This window comes from Streptopelia decaocto, assembly GCF_964273445.1.
Source record: "Streptopelia decaocto genome assembly, chromosome: 1".
NCBI classification, from domain to species: domain Eukaryota; kingdom Metazoa; phylum Chordata; class Aves; order Columbiformes; family Columbidae; genus Streptopelia; species Streptopelia decaocto.
Window position 1 is genome coordinate 2,716,940 of NC_138663.1, and position 22,162 is coordinate 2,739,101.

At 42.9% G+C, this 22,162-nt stretch overlaps 1 protein-coding gene across 2 annotated transcripts in view; it reads right to left on the bottom strand.

Moving 5' to 3' along the window:
* Positions 1-22,162, bottom strand: part of EXOC4 (exocyst complex component 4) — a 422,037-nt gene that overhangs the window by 211,661 nt on the left and 188,214 nt on the right. For both annotated transcript variants that reach the window (XM_082075021.1, XM_082075022.1), the window contains exon 10: positions 10,839-10,935. In XM_082075021.1, coding sequence (XP_081931147.1) covers positions 10,839-10,935 — 97 coding nt within the window. The remainder of the gene's footprint in view (positions 1-10,838; positions 10,936-22,162) is intronic.

A 22,162-nucleotide genomic window follows, 5' to 3' on the forward strand; every position in this document is an offset into this window, starting at 1 on the left:
ACAAATTATCTACTTGGGTGTCCCAAAACCAAGGAAGGGACAATTTTTGAGGGATCTGCACTTATTTAACAATGTTATTTGACCTTATGGAGTGTACATTTTCTTTTGTTTGTTTAGTTTTGGTTGGAAGGGACCTTAAAGATCATGGAGGCTTTTTATCCTGTGATAAATCAGCTGGGACAGCCCAAATAAAACCCCCCCAAAAAATAAGTGTCTTTGTGTTCATAGGCTTTATCACATCATTTAGCATCCATGGTACCAGCGCTCCTTTAGTCTTACGTACTATTGCAAGGATTGTTTTTTAAGTCACAACAAAAAATGGAAAAGAAAAAAAATATGCTGATAGCTTCTGCTATTTTTAACATTTATTTTAGTATTTCCACAGAAAAAAAACCAAACCAAAACAAAACTAAACTAAACCAACAGAAACCTGATGATCCGAAGGTACAGAATTAGGGTGACGGCCTCCTCTGGTCCTACTGGGCTCCTGAAATCTCAAGTTGCCATTATCATGAGTAGCAATCGCATCTAAAGGTCCATTTCAAAAATAAAATTCCAGGTGATAATGTCACTGTCTGGATTTTCTCCAGGAACAAAAGTAATTACCGGTGTCCATATACTCAAATAACACTTAAACAAGCTGTGATTCACTGGAGTTTACCTGGATAGAAACACAACTTTGTGCTCTCCTGTTCATTCCCTGTCCCCGAGTGTAGCAGCACTTGACCATCCATAAAACCCAACAGCACAACCACAGTCAGTCGTCCGATAGTGCTGCTCATCTGCAGCTGACAAACTACTCAATCAACACATGGAATAAGAGTTATCTCTAATTTCCAGAGGCAGAAGTGATTAAACGGCACGAGACACAAGGTTTGAGACCAATTCTACTTGGTCTTGCTGCTACCATGAAGACATGGGGTCACCAACCCTGTGCTGGTTCCCAGTGTTCCATCCAGATTTCAGACATGGTCTCCAGAAAGAACATTCCCATTTTCCAAGCCAGCAGAAGAAAATGGCTTTAAGGAATGTGATGATGAGAACAAAGCTGCTTGAAGCTTGCACATGGGATTCATACCACCTTGTGCTAGATGGAGGCCTCAGAGTTGACTAAGTCGCCCAAGTAGAAGTTGACCAAGTCACCCAAGGAGAAGCTAACCAAATCACCCACGGATAAGCTAACCAAATCACCCAAGGAGTAGTTGATAACCCAAGGAGAAGTTGACCAAGTCACCCAGGAGAAGTTGATCAGTCACCCGAGAAGAAGCTGACCAAGTCACCCAAGGAACAGTTGATCACTTAAGGAGAAGTTGACTAAGTCACCCAAGGAGTAGCTGATCACCCAAGGAGAAGGTGACCAGGTCACCCAAGGAGAAGTTGACCAACTCACCCAGGAGAAGTTGATAAATCACCCAAGGAGAAGGTGACCAGGTCACCCAAGTACGAGCAGGCAGCAGAGTTGTCGCTATCAGGCTACAGAAAGACTCTCAGAGCTAAACTGAGCTGTCACAGACATGTTGCACCTCCCAGAGCAAACCCTTTTGTAAAAAAATACAACCTGAAGAGACAACGTTACAATAAAACTAAAATTCAGGACCTTCATTAATAACAGTGGGAATTTGTGGCTTTCAGTTCTGTTCTATCTACTCCAAACCTGCACAGAATTTATGGCCATTCCACTTGATGTTTCCTCCACAACAACGTCCTCCCTGGCAGTCGCATAACCAGGATTTCCACATACAGAGCAATTGCTGCTGATCTATCCAATATTCAAGGTGCCTGGAACCCAAAATAATAAAAATAAAGGCCAACTTCTTAGCTGCAAAATTTATTTATCGCTGTTCTGCAGATCTTTAAAAATTAGAAGAATTTAAAATCAAACACCTCAGGAATATTCCACCAAAAATTATTCAGTGTATGACCAAGTGTCTGACGGAATCTCCTATGGTTCTACCAGGACTTTCCTGTCCCCAAGCACCTTTGCATGAAAACCCCAGCAAGTGGTTGTGGAGCCACATCTGATGTGTCCAGCCCAAAGGACCCGGTTTATCAAACAGGAATAAATACGGGACAGAACTCAGCAGAATGGGGAGATGCAGCTTACCAGTGAAGTAACCTCAAAACCATCGTTTTCAGCTCTGTTTAGCAAACTGAAGAGGGTCATAGTTGAAATAAGCACTTAGGATTTCACTCGCTGAAATCACAGATGAAATTGAAATAATTGAAAATCTCTTCTCCCTTGCAGTACCCCTGGAGGAGACTGAAATTCACCTCCTTGCTCTAACTGGGGTAACAGCAAAGATTCTCCAAATTACACCATTTTAAATTGTACATAAGTTTTTATATAGCTTTGCAAAATCCCAGCAAGAATAATCATCTAACTAAAAACAAAGGAGAGAGTCTGACAAGGCCGGTCCATCGCTAAGGGAATTCCAGTTCACTACCAGAGGATCTACCCAGAAGATTCTTCAGCTTAAACAAGATAACATTTATGTAAATAACAATAATTTAAAAAATAATAATAATAAACCAAGATACCTTTCCTCTCAAATGGGGAAACGTAGCCACCAAAATACTGTCATCCTGGGCTTTATATTTTTGCTTTTAATAGCAAATAAAAATTACAGGAATCGCCTTTTTTTGTTCTCATCAAGCAACAGGTCTCCTGTATTTCAATCAAAATTTCATAAAGCTCTGTGAAAGCCACCACACACGCTCTCCAAAATTTTTGGGGATGATGATACTGTAACTTGGACTTAAGCCACACTGAGTTTTCATCCTTGGATCTTCCCCTATTATATGCAGGGAAAACCCTCACTACCCTATTTCTGAACAGCTTAGATTAGAAACTTAGAATCTGTCAAGTTTTTTTCCCACAAGGAAAACGAAGGATGCTTTTCTATTTTTATTTTTGCCTGGTGAATTTTTCCGTTGCTTCACAGATTTTTCTTCTTTTAAGCATCATAGTACTTGCTATATTTGAAACTGAAGCTGGTGCTATTAAAGGAAGTTTGAGCTCGTATTTAGTTCAATCCCCAAAAGCAATTGAGCTGCTGGAAAGACACCAGCTCCTTGCACGGGGGAATCTCCTCTTCTGACTAAAGAGATTTACAGCATCTGATAAGCCAAGGCATTAAATGTGGATCTCAGTGTGTAACTTGAGCTCCTTGAAGAATCCTAAGATTAAGTTGTTTCATACTTCAGATGGTGAGATTAAATAAATGGATCCATTCTTCCTTTCCAGCTTTGCTACACAATTTTCAGAGCAACAGGTTTTTGAGTATCACATTATTCAGGCTTCTGGTGGAAAAAAAGAAAGAAAAAAAGAAAAAAAGGATACAGGAATGAAAAATAATAAGAAAGGAAAATAAGAAGGACTGAAGCTCAGGAGGTTCCATTTGAATACGAGGAGAAACTTCTTTCCTTTGAGGTGCCAGAGCCTGGCCCAGGCTGCCCAGAGAGGTTGTGGAGTCTCCTTCTCTGAGACATTCAAACCCGCCTGGACACCTTCCTGTGTGATCTGCTCTGGTGACCCTGCGTTAGCAGGTGGGTTGGACTGGATGATCTCCAGAGGTCCCTTCAACCCCAAACATCCTGTGATTCCCACTGTATTTAGCATTGGTGTGGCCTCACCCAGAGTACTCAGTGCAGTTCTGGGTCTCACAAACCAAGAAGGATGTGAAGGTCCTCGGACATGTCCACAGAAGGACAACAAAGCTGGTGAAGCGGCTGGAAGGAACGTCCTGTGAGGAGCAGCTGAGGACTCTGGATTTGTCTCGTTTGGAGAGATGGAGGCTGAGGGGCAACCTCATGGTCTTTACAGCTTCACGAGGAGGGGACATGGAGAGGAAGGTGCTGAACAATTCAAGCCTGTCAGTATCCAAGAAGAGACTGGACAACGTCCTCAGACACACGGTGTGAACTGTGGGGTTGTTGTGTGCAGGGACAGGAGTTGGACTCGATGATCCTTGTGGGTCCCTTCCAACTCAGCACATTCTATGATTCTATGTGGGAATGGCTCAAAGCTGCACTCGCAGAGGTTTAGACCGGACATTAGGAAACATTTCTTTACACAGAGGATGGTCGAACACTGAACTGGCTGCACAGAGAGGTGGTTGATGCCCCAATCCTGTCGGTGTTTGGGTGGCATTTGGACAATGCCCTTAACAACACACCTTAATTTTTGGTCAGCCCTGAAGTGCTCAGGCAGTTGGACTAGATGAGCATCATATGTCCCTTCCAATTGGAACCATCCTATTCTATGATATGACTTGGGTCTCATGATGCAATATTCAAAACAAATAAATAAGTCACTGAAAGCTCTGATGACATCATAAATCTCTGCTTTACACTATAATAAGTTCAGCAGTATGGGAAATCTTATTCCGCTCCATGAGAAGATGAGTTAAATGTTAGAATTAAACTTAAGCACTGTGTCCATTAATGAGCTAGAACTACTTTGTAGGCTTGATGAACGGAATAGGGGTTAGAGGTAACTCATTATCATGGAATTAACGTTGTTCTCAGCTATTCAGTGTAAGTGCCTGCAAATGTCAAAATTTCTGCGTTCCTTCAGGTTGTATTTCAACCGAATGAAAGGAGGAGCTGGAGACGTGAAATTTTTGACAGGCTTTTGATTTCCCATATGGATGAAGCATGTTTGAAAACTCCAAACTTGACTGATCTGCTGGAGCACATTCTCTGACAGACAATATAAAATCAATGCATCACGTATTAAGAGGTTTATTTGGCGTGCGAGCGTTTTTGTTTGTGTGGGAGGCGGGGGGAGAGGATTGCTTTATTTTCTGTCATCGAAAATGAACAGCCTTACCTTAAGGTTTTTATAAACTGTCATCTTTAATCAGACACACACAGTAAGACTGTCAGTTCTCATAAAACATCGTGGGGGGGGGAAAAATGTGAAGTTATTCCCCATCCCTTTCCTGTGTGTGTGCCACGTTTTGGCGATGGCCTCAATCAGAACTAAACCTTTTCTTAGCAGTGTCACAACAACAAGCTTCTCTGAAACGTGTCTTTATAATTCAGCGTCGCCGACTTTATGAGAGCTTGTCAAAGAGAAAAAGAGTGGGGATTCGCCTGCAAGAAACGCTCGTTCCCGCTGTTGAAAGATATAAAGTACTAAATGTCAACGGCAAGGGACTCGTCAAGTAAATGTCTTCTAAACGCTCATTAAACTGCGGGAGAAAAAAGAAATAAATAAATCAGTTGGTGGGTGTCAAACTGCTCCCTTAAAATTTCGATTCGGGTCAAGTGAAGTAAACAGCCAGTGTATGAAAAGTTGCATCGAGCATCTGTCACGTTCAAGGATGAGCATTAGCGGCTCCAAAATGAAGATGGGAAAACGAAGCATCGCGGTGGCTCCGGGTACCGGTGCGATGGGCAGGAGTCCAGATGTCCTGGTTTGCGCCCCGTTTGTCTTGTCCCACCATCCCCTCTCTAAAGATAAGATACTCCTGCCTTGCAAAAGCAAGTTTTAGATGAACTAAATGGCATTTTCACTCTCTCTGAAGATAAGGGCTATGTCTGAATGGAAGACTTAAAACTAGAACTCACGGAATCTGGATGGTTCTACATTTAAGGGGTCACTGACTTGAAAAGTTTGCAAAGAATGTTCTTCTGTGTGAGTAACAGCATCTCAGACCTATTTTTATGTTTTTTCTTAGCCCCTTATCCCCTGAACATTATGCAATCTGAAGTACAAACTTTAAGTAGTCAATAAATATAAATTCCATCTCCCAGCTCGAGTCGGTTTTATTGATTTCTCTAACTCAAGTATTTTAGGTTTGATTATCAAAAGGTAAAAACATCAGGTCTCATTATTTAGCATTATCTGCACCCCAGGATTATTTGACATTTTCCTTCTACTTCGATAATATACACCCCTACGACTGCTAAAATGCCACGTCTTTTTCTTAACATACTTGGAATCATAGTCTAAACATACTATATGTAACTAAGAAACTAATCTAATTTTCAAGTTCCTTTTGCTTCCCAAGTAACAAACCCCCCGTATTGTCAAACACTAATTTTATAGTACACAACTACAAGATGTTACGGCACATTTTAAAATCAATTTAGTTGTTTATTATTATTCTAGCTGTACTAATAAGCTAATGAAAAGGATTATCAGCACGGTTCCTACTTATATCCATAGTTCTGTATGAATTACAGTTCCGGAGTGACGAACGGCGCTCGGCTGCAGCGGTTGGTGTTTGTAAAGACCAAAGGACTCGGATGCCCCATAGGAACCGACAATGACTTTGTTATCCCCTCCCCACATTTCCAAAATAAACGCAATATTTAAACTCTCCATGGAGAACCTTTTATCTCGACATATCCTGAATTAAATAGAAGTTTGACTGGATTATTCCCAAAGCGTGAAAAGAAAACCATCACTGCTAATACATATGTACCTGCGTGTACGTACATATTCTATATGTCGTGCACCTCCCTCCCAGGGACAGGTTGAAAATGGACCTTGAGCAGTTCAGAGCTGATTGCAGTTGGTGAAGAACACACAGATATCAATGGACAGCAAAAATAAATGACTGTCCTCCTTCATTATCCCCTAAAGCAGTTATTTCATTTATGAAAAGAGCAATCGCTCTTTCATTAGCATGAACATAACGGGAAGAAACGGGAAATTCCAAAAACTCAATCAAGTGAAAAGCCTTCTGCTTTAAATGATGGAGACCAGTACAAATGAATGTTATCATTTAATTGTTAAATTAAAACGTCAAATTATTACCTGCTCTTCCCCCCTCGCCTCTGGTCAATCCAAAATACCAACAACGAGCAAACGTTGCTGAGCCTTGGACCACATACACAGCAGAGCACTAAAATTTAGTCTTTGCGCCCCAAACGAGCAGTGTCAAATATTTGTTTGATTTTTTGGTGCTCTAATACAACGACACTTTGGTTTGTATTCATTTTCTTGCTCTCAGACTTTAAAACCAAAGGCAGCTTGTAGAACATCCCGGACACGTTGTTCTTCCCACCAGATATAAGGGGGATCCCCCAAGAGAGATGCGATCGAGCGGCAGAACCTGCCAAGTTAATTCAGCCTCTCCCGATCGCTTCTTCCCAAGGACACAACCCTGCTTAGAAGCGACTTGTTCTTCCGAATCAATGAACACTTTGCTTTCTCTTCCATCCTACAAGCCTTTTAATTGCTGCTTGATCTTAATGAAGTGTGGCTGATATTAATAAATGGATGCCCTCGCGGCTTTAATACCCGATATCCAAACCATGTTCAACCCGGTTAGCGTCAGCGATGCTTTCACGATTCCAAACGCCGTCATCCCTGCATCTCCGGTCCCTCCCCCTTAAAGCCTCAAGACTGCAGACATCTGCTCTTCAATTGTCTGGTAATAAACATACTCTATAAAGCATATGTAAAATGATTATTACCCTGAAGAGCCAAGTGCCTTTCAAATGCCAGCTGAAACAAATAAACAACCAAAAAAAAAAACCCCCACGGAACAAATGTTACAACAGACATCACTCAGGCTGTTCGATATTCCACAGCGTAAGAGCTTTAGTATTAATCCCGCACATTTCCTTCCTCCAACGGGAGACGTGAGTCCACAAACCAGTAGCACCAGTGCTTTCCCAATGCGAGCAGATGCTGGTGAGCAGCCAAGGGTGAAGAAAGCAACTGGACTCTTTGGGAAACTTTTAGACTTTGACACCTCCCGCAATATGTAATTAAGGAAAATCAGATGTGTATTGCTATCAATTTGGCACTGCAATTAGTTTTCATATGTAGTTAGCAAAATCTATTCCCAGGCATCATCTCTGCTTGTCTTCCAAGAATTCACTATTCATTTATTACGTGTGTGGTGGTGTCATTAAGTCCTGGTAATTAATCTGGGGCTTGGAGCATCTCAGTTGTCCTAATGGAAATTAGGGACCCGCATCCCAAACGATGTAACATCTCGCTTCCCAACTCTGGCTCGTCGCTCTAAATGAATTCAAGGAAGACTTTGAAAACCATTGGTATGTATTTGCCCTTGTACTCTTTGTGGTTTTAAGTCAAGAGTTTCTCTAAACAAACTTAGGTTATTGGAGATATGACGGTTAATTTACAGCTCCCGAAAGCCTCCTGACTGTGTTCTTCAAAAGGATCAGCAACCAAGCTTAGCCTCGCTTTGTAAATTAAAAAAGATAAAAAAGAAAAGGCTATTAAAACCAGTAAGCTTAATATTACGATTGTGCAACTCTAATGTGATAAACAGTGACACTTTTCAGATCATTACTACAAGAAAGAGAAATTCAGCCTGACGAATATGAATGCTCCAGTTACAAGTGTCCAGCAAACATCACTGTGCTGAATTATATTTCAAAGCCATCACTTAGTGCGATGCTCAGGCTTTAAATCATCACACCAATGTCTGGCTTCTCAGTGGTCCAGTTAGCTTAATATTTTTAGGAGCACTCAACTTCATAATAAAATGAGCTGGCCCATACCGTGCTACAACTTTTCTGTCGACATATTTATGTGAACTTGAGAAAAGAAAAAAAAACAAACACCCTTCTAAATAAAATATTGATCATTTTGAATTCAAAACAGATTCATTTGAAGCCTGTACCAGTGGCACAGATGAAAGATGATTTAGGAAGGTCATAAAGAACCTTGAGAACAAATGAAAAGTCAAGCAAGTGAAAACTTCACCCCTCAAGAGCCTGACACTTCATACAACAACGTCTAGAAAAGGGTGACAAAGATACAGCCAATGAGGAATGCACACATAAGATGGTATGCTAGAAATTATTGCAAACATCAATATTTTAGCAAATCCATATTCAGCATTTTACAGCCGTAGTCATCATGATACAGCCAATTTTAACAGAAGTCAATGGGTAAAGCCAGTTTGCCATTGACTCCCGTGAGGAACAGAATTCCCTGTAGGGAATCATTATCACTAAAAGAAAAGGAATCTTATGGTCAACCCTGATACGCTGCATCATGCAGAATGATAAAGTTGAGGATGAGCTAAATCTAAGATACCAAGGACTCGCACATTTACTCTGTTAATCATTAAAGTAGGTAAAAATCACACTCAAATAGTTTCTAAATCCTTCACCTACACCCAAACTCCCCCTGTGAGAAAAGGGAAAGCCGGGGCACCGACTATTTTCCTTTTCTTCAGGCAGTTATTGCTGAACTACTCGAAGCCAAGAAGCGAAGATGTTGCAGATGGTTGGCACGAAAAATATATTGTACGCAGATACCTTAATCTCGACGCAATTATTTTTTATGAAGGAAATTATTTTGACTGCCTATCTTGCAAGCTGGTAATGAAAGTGAAGTGTTTGTGAGAAGTGCTATTTAAAGCAGAGCACTCGTGTTTGACTTGGATGGCAAAAAGCGGGGGGGGGAAATTAAGCAGGAAGGCAAAGAGAAAGAAAGAAGCATTTTCACCGGTTTCTAAATCAATGTGAAGTATCTCATCAATAAAAATAAGAGCATCACCACCCTTCTCTGTGCTTGAAACAAGCCTGGAAATTCATTGAAGATGATGAACAGAAAGTCCATGTCATAGTGGTCATTGCATCTTAAGCATTGTCCAGCTTTTTTTATAATAAAATGGCCAAAAACTATCAATTCTGCTCTAGCAAATTTAGTTTTAGTACAATTCCTCCATTTTAAAACAGAGAGAGGTTGAACCAAAATACGCCTATAAAATTAGCCATTTCATTACGGGCATCTAGCAAGAAATGATGAGTGAACAATACACACAACCCTTTTTTCAAGGAAAGAGCTGAAAGAACGTAACACATTTTAAAATGTCCTCGCAGCAGGTGCGGTTGGCAAGATTATTCCAATATCTCATGTCATGAGATCATACATTTAAATTTGGAGGAATTCACACATTTTTTCCTCTGCATTTTTAAGTCCCGAGGAGTCACGAATTCCCACAGTTCTCAGACACCAGTCAGAATATTCCTGCATCTGGGGATAAGATTCCAATTACTTTTTATTACTATTTTATTATTGCTTGTTTTTAGCACCAGCAAAACATGCCCTGTTGCCTAAGTGACTCATGATAGTGATTAATACAAACGGAGCCAAGGAGGGAAATGCTTTCTAAAGGTGCTGGCACTGAATAATAGAAAAGGACACGGCTGACGATAAAGAAAAACCCTGCACGGAAAAAGCAGAGGTGGGAGATTGACACTAACTGAGAAAAACATCGTATTATTTAATTCCAGCAAAACTAAGAAGATGAACCATAAGACTGCAAAGTTAAAGGAGTAAAATTAAAGTATCAGAGGTGAGCGACTTGGTGAGGAGAGGCTTATTATAGACTTGCTCTGTTTAAAGTTCCAGCAGGACGAGCTGTGAATTTCTAAGTTATCAGTAATTGGCACAGCACTTCAGATCAGGCGTTTAATTTGCAGCCCGCAGATCGTACTTGTTTTATTAAAGAACGAACTTACCTTGCAGTTCATAAAGTATCCTTCTGACTTTTTAATAAGCATAATGGACAGTCAGCGATAAAAACATTGTGACAGGCTGCGACTAAACTTTTCCCAGCTTGGGTCAATAATAAATGACACTGTTCAATGAAAAGGGGTCACCCTGGCAAGCAATCCCACTTGGTACACTAGTTAATTATGAAAAAAGATTAAATAGCATCAGCAACAAGCTCAACTAGTGATAAATTTTGACATGTATGCACATCAACAACTTCGCAGCAAGCTCACTGCTGTGGGATGTTACCTCGGAAGTGGCAATACTGTCACATAAAATAATAGATTAATTCAATTTATTGTAGTTATTTGCATTTGTAGAAATAGGTAGAAGGTCTTACCTGAGGAGGGGATGGAAGATGATGGTGATGTTCCTGGCTCCTGGTTTGCACACAAACTTGGATCCACCACCTTCAATTAAGTTATCATCTGGTCCTCCTGGAAAATAACATGAAACAAGTTGTCTAACAGAACCTGAACACCCCTTGAATTTTACATAGCAAGTGATAATTAAGCATTTAGGCCTGTCTGTAAATGCTTCATTCCCGGTGAAAGATCAGTAATTAACGTGCAGATATGCTCTTTACTATCCTCTTTGTGCTCAGAGAAATCACTCCTAATGCAATAGGAACAATACGTATAATTTATACATTATTTTAGGCTCCTCTTTGCATAGTTAACAAAATTATTACAGAAAGACTGTGAAGTGCAGGTCTCCTACAGCACAAGACGCAGTTTCAATTGCAGAAGAGCTTCCCAGTCAGACAAATTTCCCAGTTGGGCTGAAGTCGAACATGCTGGACCAGAGCTGCTGACACGATCCCATCACACAGAGGAGACATGAGCAGATAACATTAAGAGACTTGAGCCTCACGGTTCTTCAAAGCATCACCCTGCTGCCTAACAGGGACCTCCAGCCTCAAGTTTCTGTGACTTCAGCAGCTTTAATAGAATCATGGAATTATTTTGGTTGGGAAAAGACCCTCAAGATCATTGAGTCCAACCACTAAAACACCCCTGACACTGCCCCATGTCCCTGAGAACCTCATCTCCGTGTCTGTCCAACCCTCCAGGGATGGTGACTCCAGCACTGCCCTGGGCAGCCTGTTCCAATGCCCCACAGCCCTTTGGGGAAGAAATTGTTCCCCACATCCAACCTCAGCCTCCCCTGGAGCAACTTGAGGCCGTTTCCTCTGCTCCTGGCGCTTGTTCCTGGGGAGCAGAGCCCGACCCCCCCTGGCTCCAAGCTCCTTTCAGGCAGTTCAGAGAACAGAAGGTCTCCCCTCAGCTCCTGTTCTTCAAGCTGAACAATCTGGACCACAAAGCCAGGCAAAGAGCTCTTCATTCGCACATGAGCACACACTTGAATTATCCCTTCTCAAAAGCACAAACAACGGCCTTCACATTGTGTACCAGGCCAGGCAGGAAGGGGATTGTCCCGCTCTGCTCTGTGCTGGGGTGGCCTCACCTGGAGCATTCACTGTGTGCAGGGCTGGGGACACAGGACAAAAAGGAGATAAAGATACTGGAGAGTGTCCAGAAGAGGCTACAAAGTTGGTGAAGGGTTTGGAGGGAAGTCGTATGAGGAGCGGCTGAAGTCACTGGGTTTGTTCAGCCTGGAGAAGAGGAGACTGAGGGCAGAGCTCATGGGGCTGCAGCTTCATCACAAGGGGAGCAGGAGGGGCAGGGCTGAGCTCTTCTCTTTAGTGACCAGTGACAGAACCCAGGGAATGGCAGAAGATGTGCCGGGGGGGTCAGTTGGACATGAGGAAAAGGTTCTTCAGCCAGAGGTGCTGGACACTGAACAGGCTCCCCAGGGAGGTGTCACGGCCCCAACCTGACAGTGGTCAAGAAGAGACAATGTCCTCAGACACACGGTGTGACCTGTGGGGTGTCCTGTGCAGGGACAGCAGTTGGACTCAGTGATCCTTTTGAGTCCCTTCCAACTCAGCACATTCTGTGATTCTAATAAACACCCGCGCTCTTGGCCGTGTGGATATGATGCATCTTGAAGCGCACCACGCGTTAGGAGCAGCACTTCAATACCTTGCAAGGCAGCTTGGCTTTGACTGCCAGTGACATGACATTTTAAATTATTTATCACATTTAACACTATTGAGTCTCTCAGGAGTCCACATCCTAGACGGAGTCTTATAACGTCTCTGTCACATAAAAACGGGCTCTCAGCTACGTGAAAAATAAACTTGTTGAGTGTGGCAGAGTCCTTGGCAGTGAAACACAAGCTCAGAGCTCATTATTGATACACCTCAGGTCCACACTGAAGGACTTTGGCATGAAAACAGCAACTTGCACAGGCTATTACATCTGGACCACAGCTACTTCCACAGGCAGCTTTTAACACCAAAATACTTTAAATTAGGATATCGAGAAAGAAAAATGGGAGTATGGCAAATCTCAGTGTAAACCCTTGTGTTTCCTAATGCAATAAGTCCATTTCTTACCCCTGCAAAAGAAAACGTTTTTAGAACAGGCCAGATGCCTCAGACACAAGCAAATTACAGCATTAGAAAAAAAAAATACCTGAAATTTGCATTAATTCAGCACATAATCCCCTGTATTTTGGTCATACTCCCTTGTTACAAAGCACACACCACCATCTTGCTGGTGTCATCTGACAAATAACCCCATCAAGTGTCATTTTGGGCTAAAACCCTCAAATAACCACAAATAGAAACTTGGGCAAAGTCATATATCCCAAATGTTATCAAGTCCTTTTCATTCTGCACATGAACTCTAATGATTGAATAATAATAAATACAGAACCTAATCACATTATTACGATAGCTTTATAGGCAGGAAAATGACAACGTACTTGAAATCAAAACACCCCATCAGCTTATTCCAGTTTTTGACCCCGACATCCGCCTGCCTCAAAACAAGAAGAATGTCCCCAAAAGAGAGAGGCAGTTCGGGAATTGAATTTTGCATTTTACAAAGTTAACTTGTACAATGTGACGGTTTAAATGTGGAAAAAAAGAGGCGCAGCTTTGAGGAAAATGACATTATTCATTTCCCCTATTGATGTCAGACCCTGCAATTTCCAGTGGGGTCTGTGTCTTAACTGACTTATTGAAGAATCCATCCAAGCACGAACTACTGAGGCATGAACTAGGAAATACAGGCTCATATTAAGAAAGGGGTGTTATTCTTGTTACAGCAAGTCACCCTGCGCTAATCAATATTATTGAGCGGGATGAACTCCAAAGCAAGGAATAAAACAATCTGTCTTATCTGCTTGGCCATATTATGCGAGATTGGAGAAAAACAGAACACCGGCACTGAAAGAAAAAGATGCTTTTTTTCCCGTCTTTTCCACTCTTAGCTTTCGATTAATAATAATGAATGCTCTGCATGTAGGTGTAAGCTACGAGGAAGAGTAATTTTATTTGCATTTAAATATTTTACCTTGAAAAATACACTGAGATGTAAATCTTATTCCTGATGATGCCTTGTACATACCAATAACAACCCATCAATGCAGCAGTTCTTGCTAATGCCAGCTCTTGCCTTCGCCTCTCCCAGCGCTGCTGTCGTACCTCTGCAGACCCCTAATTAAGCACAAAAAAGCAAATGCTGCCATTTACCGCCATTTACAAGCCAGGAATTTTGTTACGATTGCCTAAACTGGAGCAAGAGAGAGCTTATGATACCCAAGACGTACACGGAGGTCTGAAATGTGGATTTGCTTTGACCAGCCAACATGACCCCTCCACTGCAGATGAATCACTGAGCCAATAGACACCTCCCTAAAAATACACCAGGAATATCCCTTCACCCTTTTTGACTCCTATCAAGAGCATCATCCAAAGAAACCAACACCAGGCAGCTCCACAGAAAACAAGCAGGAGATGAAGGAAGAGTGGAAAAAATGCCTGTTTTTCTTGTTTCGTTTTCCCATTATGAAGATGATTATCAGAGAGGCAGTTTGCACAGCCTCTCAAACAAAAGCCAAGCATGTAAATTCTGGATTGTTGGGCTGTCCCAAACACATGTCACATACAGAACCACAGGATGGTTTGGGTTGGAAGGGACCTCTGGAGATCACCCAGTCCAACCCACCTGCTAACACAGGGTCACCAGAGCAGATCACACAGGAAGGTGTCCAGGTGGGTTTCAATGTCTCCAGAGGAGACTCCACAACCTCTCTGGGCAGCCTGGGCCAGGCTCTGGCACCTCAAAGGAAAGAAGTTTCTCCTCATATTCAGATGGAGCCTCCTGCGCTTCAGTCTGTGCCCGTTGCCCCTCATCCTGTCGTTGGGCACCACTGAACAGAGTCTGGTCCATCCTCTGACACCCACCCTGGAGATATTCATCAGCATTAATGACATTCCCTCTCAGACACACATGAACAGACTCCAAGGACAAAAACTAACCGTGTTATTAGGGAAAAGGATCTGTAAAGCCTAATTCCCAGTGAGCGCTGAAGATTTTTCAACTCTAAGAGCTCAACTCTAATGCCGTGACCGCCCCATAAGCACCGACTACGGGAGTAACCAACCGTGTACAACATTCTGACGTACACAGGACTCCAATCACATCTGGACTGAGTCCGTATCATCACTTCAGTGATGTCATACTACAGAATCTTTTATTTGCATTGCAGGGTTCAGGTTTTTTTGCTTTAGTGTACAGCAAGAAAAATATAACAGCCATAATAGGAAAAAAACCCTCAAACTTTCGCAGCTGTCAAAGTACAATTGTTGCAGTGGTTCCTTCTTAAGAGCAGCAGCTTAGTGATTTAATCCATCTAGTAATAAATTATGAGACTGAAAAAGAAGAAGAAAAACTTGGGGGTGAAGTGAAATTTGTCACGTGGTTAATGACACCCCCATGCTGTGCCCGTCTGAACGTCGCTGTGGGTGGGAGTTGGAGACGGGGCCATTAGGAACGGAGCTGAATGGGTCTCAAATGAAGCTGAAAATGTGATGCTTTGATATGAAAAAGCATTAGATTACCAAGAAAGCCAGAATCTCTGCACTCATTTTAAAGTCTGAACAAACATTCGGAGTGCTGCGAGATTTCCATACTGCCTAATATTTCAAAAATATAAGGATCATTGAGTGCGACTCCTGTCCCTGCACAGGACAACCCCAAAATTCACACCATGAAGTTCACAGAATCACAGAATTGACTGGGTTGGAAAAGTCCTCAGAGATCATCAAGTCTAACCCTTGGTCCAACTCCAGCCCATTGACTAGATCATGGCACTAAGTGCCATGTCCAGTCTCAGTTTAAAAACCCCCAGGGCCGGTGAGTCCAGCACCTCCCTGGGCAGCCATTCCAATCCTGACCACTCTCTCTGCACAGAATTGCTTTCTCATCTCCAGCCTCAATTTCCCCTGGCAGAGTTGAAGCCCATGCCCCCTTGTCCTATTGCTGATGCCTGGGAGAAGAGCCCAATCCCCACCTGGCTAGAACTGCCCTTCAGGTAGTTCTAGAGAGTGCTGAGCTCAGCTCTGAGCCTCCTCTTCTCCAGACTAAACAAGCCCAGCTCCCTCAGCCTCTCCCCATAGCTCTTGTGTTCCAGTCCCTTCACCAGTCTTGTTGCTCTTCTCTGGACCCGCTCCAGCACTTCAATCTCTTTCCTGAGCTGAGGGGCCCAGAACTGAACACAATACTCCAGGTGTGGCCTCCCCAATGCAGAGCACAGGGGAAGGGTCACTGCCCTTGTCCTGCTGACCACGCTGGTTTGGATACAGGACAGGATACCATTGGCCTTCTTGGCCACCTGTTATTCAAGTTCAAGGTTGCTCACCACAATTTGAGGTCCACCTGGACTTTATTCATTTATTCAGTACGGGAAACATCCTGAAGGACATAACGGATTCACATTCTTCAGAAAGCATCTCAGGGTGCTTCGTAAATGAATTAAACTATGGTATAACTATATTTATTCTGTGTACTGAAACAGTACCGAAGATCAAGCTGGTTGGATAAATCCCATCACACAAATCCTGGCTCTTCATTTAAAGACAAAATCCTGGCACACACTGCAAGGAGTTTCCTGATCCACAATTTTGCAATTGGTGTAGTGCTGGTTACTGTCTGTAACCATGGAGTGCCAGGTCTGTAGAAATAGCTTGATCCTCCTTTTTAAAGAAAGATCACACTGAGACACCCTGTGATTTCCTCATTTATCGAGATGTTAATAACTCCTCTATCACTACATTGAAAAAGAAAACACAAAAACATCCCACAAAGAAAACCACAAAAGAACAGAGATGATAATAGTGTTTGCATTTCCTTCTCCTAGGGGGGTTTGTTTACTTTTGATTTGTTTGTTTTTTTTTCATTATTGTTTCTTTGTTTTTATTGAAACTATTTTCTCCATAAAGCTCCAAGATCTATATGGAAGTTTTTACTGTTCAACATCACATTTAGAGAGGAATCACACACTACTCCCTTCTCTTCATCTGTCCCTTGAAGGACATGAAAACATCAGAGAATCATAAAATCATAGAAAATTGGGGATGGAAGGGACCTTCACAGGTCACCTAGTCCAACCCTTGAAGGTCCTTTCCAGCCCAAACCAAGGTAGCTCAGCATCTTCCGAGAGGCTCCTCACACCTTTAATAATCATAGTAAGTAATAAAGTAATTTCTTTTTTAATAACAATGTAAGCAAAGCTCTCCCTGTCTCTAAGAGGAGTATTTTTAAAAGGTGGGAGTTATGTTGTCACTTCACCAGAACACATCACCTAATTGTTTAGGAGCTATATCTGTCTTAACACATTTTATCCTCAGCCCAGATACACCTCAGACCTTATCACATATAAAAAAATTCGGACACAAAGATAATTGGCTTATAAGTAAATCCCTTTCCAAAACATGCAATAATTATTAACGTGGTCTCAAAGCAAGAACCTGAAAACCATGAGGATTATGGGCAAACCTGTTTGCTCTTTCCCCCCCACATTAGCACAGGACAACTTCATTAATCTCTCCACGAGGGCAAAACTTCCCAGCTGAACGGGTTCCAGCACGTAGTGAATGATTATTCAGCACCTCTCTGTGATCAAAGTGCCTTTTCTAGTGAGCCACTTCACGTTAATCTATGCAACCGCAAAAAGAATAAAGGACTAGGCTTTGAAACCACAACAATCAAGCAATCAGCACAGCTTGGAAATCAGCGTTGCCTCCTCGACTCAGAGAATGAAGAAGTTTAGATGTTATGGTACTTCCCAAAAATTCTTGACTACGTGGAGATCAACAACATGTAGTTATTACCTGTCTACTGTCTTCAAGGTGTGGAAAACCAAATTTTCCTTTACATGAAAGGGAAGAAAGCAAGAGCTGCCCAAAGAGGACAAAGCAGGTTACTACAAAAAGGAGCTCAACAGGAGTGATTGATCTGTGCCGCTACAGAACAATAACTAGCAGGTATTATACTGCAAGTCTCCTGCTTTTTCATATTTCTGTACATTAGGACTCTATTGTCTTACAACTGCACCCCCTTCAACAAAGCCAAGCTTAACACGAGCATCAAGTTCTTTTTTTGCCACAGTGAGGCACAGCAGTGACTCAACGCATCGATGTGCACATTTAAGTTCTTTTTATGTGAAAACAAACATAATCGATCTCCTCTCAAATTCTTTTGCATGAATCATCAAACTTAACTGAATTCAGGCCATTTTTCCAACTGCTCCAAGATACCTGATTTAGTAGATCCACGTAGTGCAGTGCAGGATTCAATCATGGGCTCAGCAACCAGCGGTGCTGGCACTGGTTTTCGTAAAATCATCAAACCATAGAATGGTTTGGGTTGAAGGGACCTTCAACAAAGCTCCTCCAGTTCCTCCCCTGCCATGAGCAGGGACATCTTCAGCAGCTCAGGTTGCTCAGAGCCCCGTCCAGCCTGGCCTGGGATGTCTCCAGGGATGGTTCAGCCACCACCTCTCTGGCCAACCTGGGCCAGGCTCTCACCACCCTCAGGGGCAAAAACTTCTTCCTCATGTCTGGCCTGAATCTCCTCTCCTGTGGATGTGACAAATTCTTTTAGAAAGCACTTCAAACACCCACCACTTCAGGATTCCACCGACTAGACAAGACATCTCATCTTCTGGTGGCATCTGGAGGATTGCTTTAGATGTTCTGTCCACTCCTACATTGCAAGGATGTTCCCTCCATCCTCTTCACCCACAAACTGCAGCGGAGAGGTCACCCCATGACTGTTCTTTCAGGCAGTGACCCATTGAGATGGTGCTTGGGGCTCCTATTGCTTCTCTCAACAGGAGGGAGAGGGGTGAGATGCATCAGACACACACAAAAAAACCCCACGTGTTATCAAGATAGACAAGAATAAGCTCTGGCCAACACTTGATTACTTCCTCACTTGAGGGCAGAAGCAATTTAGCAAAGGTTTCTGACAGAGGAAAGATTGCATTTCTTGTTTGCTTCTCAATCACACGCTCTTATTTTTTTTTTTTAATCGTGGCAGCTGTGAATTTATAGATCAGACCGTCAGGAGTACGAGAGTGATGTTTAAAAACACATCGGCACCCCTAGGTTCTCCTAAAAAATCAACAGAAATCACAGAGATGATGACATTGGCGCTACAAGAGACCCAAAAATCAATGGGAATTAGGTGGCTAACTGCTTGTAAAATACTGGCTGTCAGTCCTGGGGGCGAGGGCTCTGCGAGATGATGAACTGCCCCAAGGGGCAGTGGAGTGTTCCCGGCTTCCAGTCTGTCCATCACTTGTCACTGAAGGAAAAAAACAAACAACTAAGGAAGCTGACCTTTAAGGTTATAAAGTACATCCCGTTTCGTCTCTCTAATATTTCCTTAAGTGAAAAAAACATCTCAGCACTTCTCGCAGGATCAGCATTTGGGGTGACGCTCCTCAGTATGGGTTGGGGAGCAGCTTTCCAACCTAACAAGCTTGCACTGGAAAAAACATACAAATACAGAAATGCAGACAGGGCTGCTCGCTGGTTCTGTTTGACTCATGGAGCAACACGGATGTTGTGCCAGTGATACAGGGAATTGACAATTAACTAATTAACACTTAAAGAACTAACACTTGAAGAACTAGCCCTACCCCACATCACTAAAGACATTTAGAGAGCTAACCCTTTAACCCACATCACTATTGCCCAGCCTTGCTTAGCTCTGTATAACTTATTGTACGAGAAACAGGACTTCACGGATGCCTTGCAAAGATAATAATCCTTGGGTGCATCCTTGGTGCATCCTTGGGTGAACTAGATTACAGAAACTTGGGCACAGGACAGGAGATACACCAGTTTTAACCAACTCAGCAGTCTGAGACCCAACCAACTCATCACACTGGACCAAAGGTGACCGTGTGCAGAGAAAGAGGAGCCGGGGTCACGATCACTGCGCAGCTGCAACCAGGTGGAGACTATGGAAATGGTCTCCCAGAACTCATTGTAGTAAGAACCACCTTCTCAGGGACAGGTTATGAATATGTACAGGCGTCCCTAAAACTTTCATGAATATGTAACACTTTACTGCATTTAACCAAGCTCACAGCTACTGTAATTTTACACATGTATGAGGTGAAATGATTCCCCGTGTGTCCGGCATCATAAATAAATACATACCTTCCTTATAACCTCAAGGGTTGTAAGGTCATTCTGCGCCTCACCAGGGGACAGAGGAGTTCAGAGCTTCCCAAATATCATATAATCACAGAAAGTTTGGGCTGATGGGACCTTCAGAGCTCCCCCAGTGCCCCCCCTGCCATGAGCAGGGACATCTTCACCAGCTCAGGTTGCTCAGAGCCCGTCCAGCCTGGCCTGGGATGTCTCCAGGGATGGTTCAGCCACCATTGCTCTGGCCAACCCGAACCAACATCAACCCTGTTTGCTGTGGGGTTGGGACCATGTCAATCACCACAACGATCTAAAAATCCCAACTGACGCCAAGTGTGACAGCTGGACCATCACACATCCCATCCAGGTATAAAACTGGGAAAGGAGGGAAGAGTGCTGATGACAGCAGCACGGCTTGTTGTTCTCTACAGGTTCTCAGCCATAAGAACACACATTGGGATCAAAATCTTAAAAATCAATCTGGAAACCAACAGGCAAGTGATGCAGATCATCCAACCCGGACTTCATGTAAGATTTTTTTACTGTTACGGATTTGGATTCAAGTCGTGGGTCCAATATGGGCTCTCCAACCCTGATCAGGCTTCTGTGTTTCAGTTTCCCAAAAGGGGAATTGAAACAGTGACTCCAACCTTCCCCTGGTAAAGCTCTTTTGAGAAATGCCATAGACAAAAAGGAACGACGGTTTTATTCACTGTTCTTCAATCCATGCTCATACTTCCCATTTAACACAGAATTACGTGTCCAACTTCCCAAGCTGACTGTGCCACCTATCCCAATCACCGCCTGAAATTTCTGCCTGTAACGGCTTCTCCTGCTTGTTTTTGGCCAATTGTCCCTACCCGTCACTTGCCGCATAGCAGGACTTCAGCACAAGACGCCGATTTGGATGCAGCCATGCAGCACAGGCACATTGTCCTGCTGACATTCCCATGGCCAACCCTTTTACGCTCTCCTCTACTGCCTTGTCCAAGATCCAACACCATATGCATTTAAATAAGTTGCTCTTGAATGTTTCAAAACCTGATTTATTAGTTGCTCACACTCCATCTGCCTTGAAAATCCGCAGCGTGCCTTCACCCTCATGGGCTGTACAAAAGGTTGTGCTTCCACTTGACTTTACTGTATCATTTGATCGGTGTGGCAGCCACAAAGTCTCCTTTTAGTACAGGAATTGTTTAAAACGCATACTTTTCTTTCTATTTTCCATTTCTTTTCCCCCAGGCCACATGACTCAGCAGCAGGCACTTTGATTAATGTATTTGTCACCTTGTATATTTACTATTTTGTCGGTTTCCCCAAAACTACTGTGTACAGATGTCAGCTCTTCCAAAGCACGGCTGGAGCATAAACCCTTATCCGAAGCCAGAAAACACGCTCGAGCTAATGAGCTGTGATTACTTACACACAGCATTCACTTCGCAACTATTTTCTTCTCGAAGCTTGCTTGCTTTATCTCCCTGTAGTGGCAAATAGCTCCTACCTGAATCTTTAATATTCCTGACATGTTTTCTATTCAGTTTTAATGTCACAAGAAAAAAAGAAAGAAGAAAAACAAAACAACCTGTGAGCGAACAGAGAAAGCAAGAGAAATAAGACAAAGATATTTCTTGACATACAGCCATTTGTTGTTTTATATTCTTATAAAATGTTTAACTTTACAAGCTCACATATTTCACCTTCCTTTTTAATACTTGAAAGCTCACAGCCGTTTTCAACAAAGGAATGTGTAGTTACAGAGATTCACATGGAGAGGCCGTAGGCTCGTGGTGACATCGGAAAAGGCACGGTTGGGGTTGGAAGGGACCTCTGGAGATCATCCAGTCCAAACCACCTTCTAACGCAGGGTCACCAGAGCAGATCACACAGGAAGGTGTCCAGGCGGGTTTGAATGTCTCCAGAGAATGAGACTCCACAACCTCTCTGGGCAGCCTGGGCCAGGCTCTGGCACCTCAAAGGAAAGAAGTTTCTCCTCATGTTCAGATGGACCCTCCTGTGCTTCAGTCTGTGCCCGTTGCCCCTCATCCTGTTGTTGGGCACCACTGAACAGAGTCTGGTCCATCCTCTGA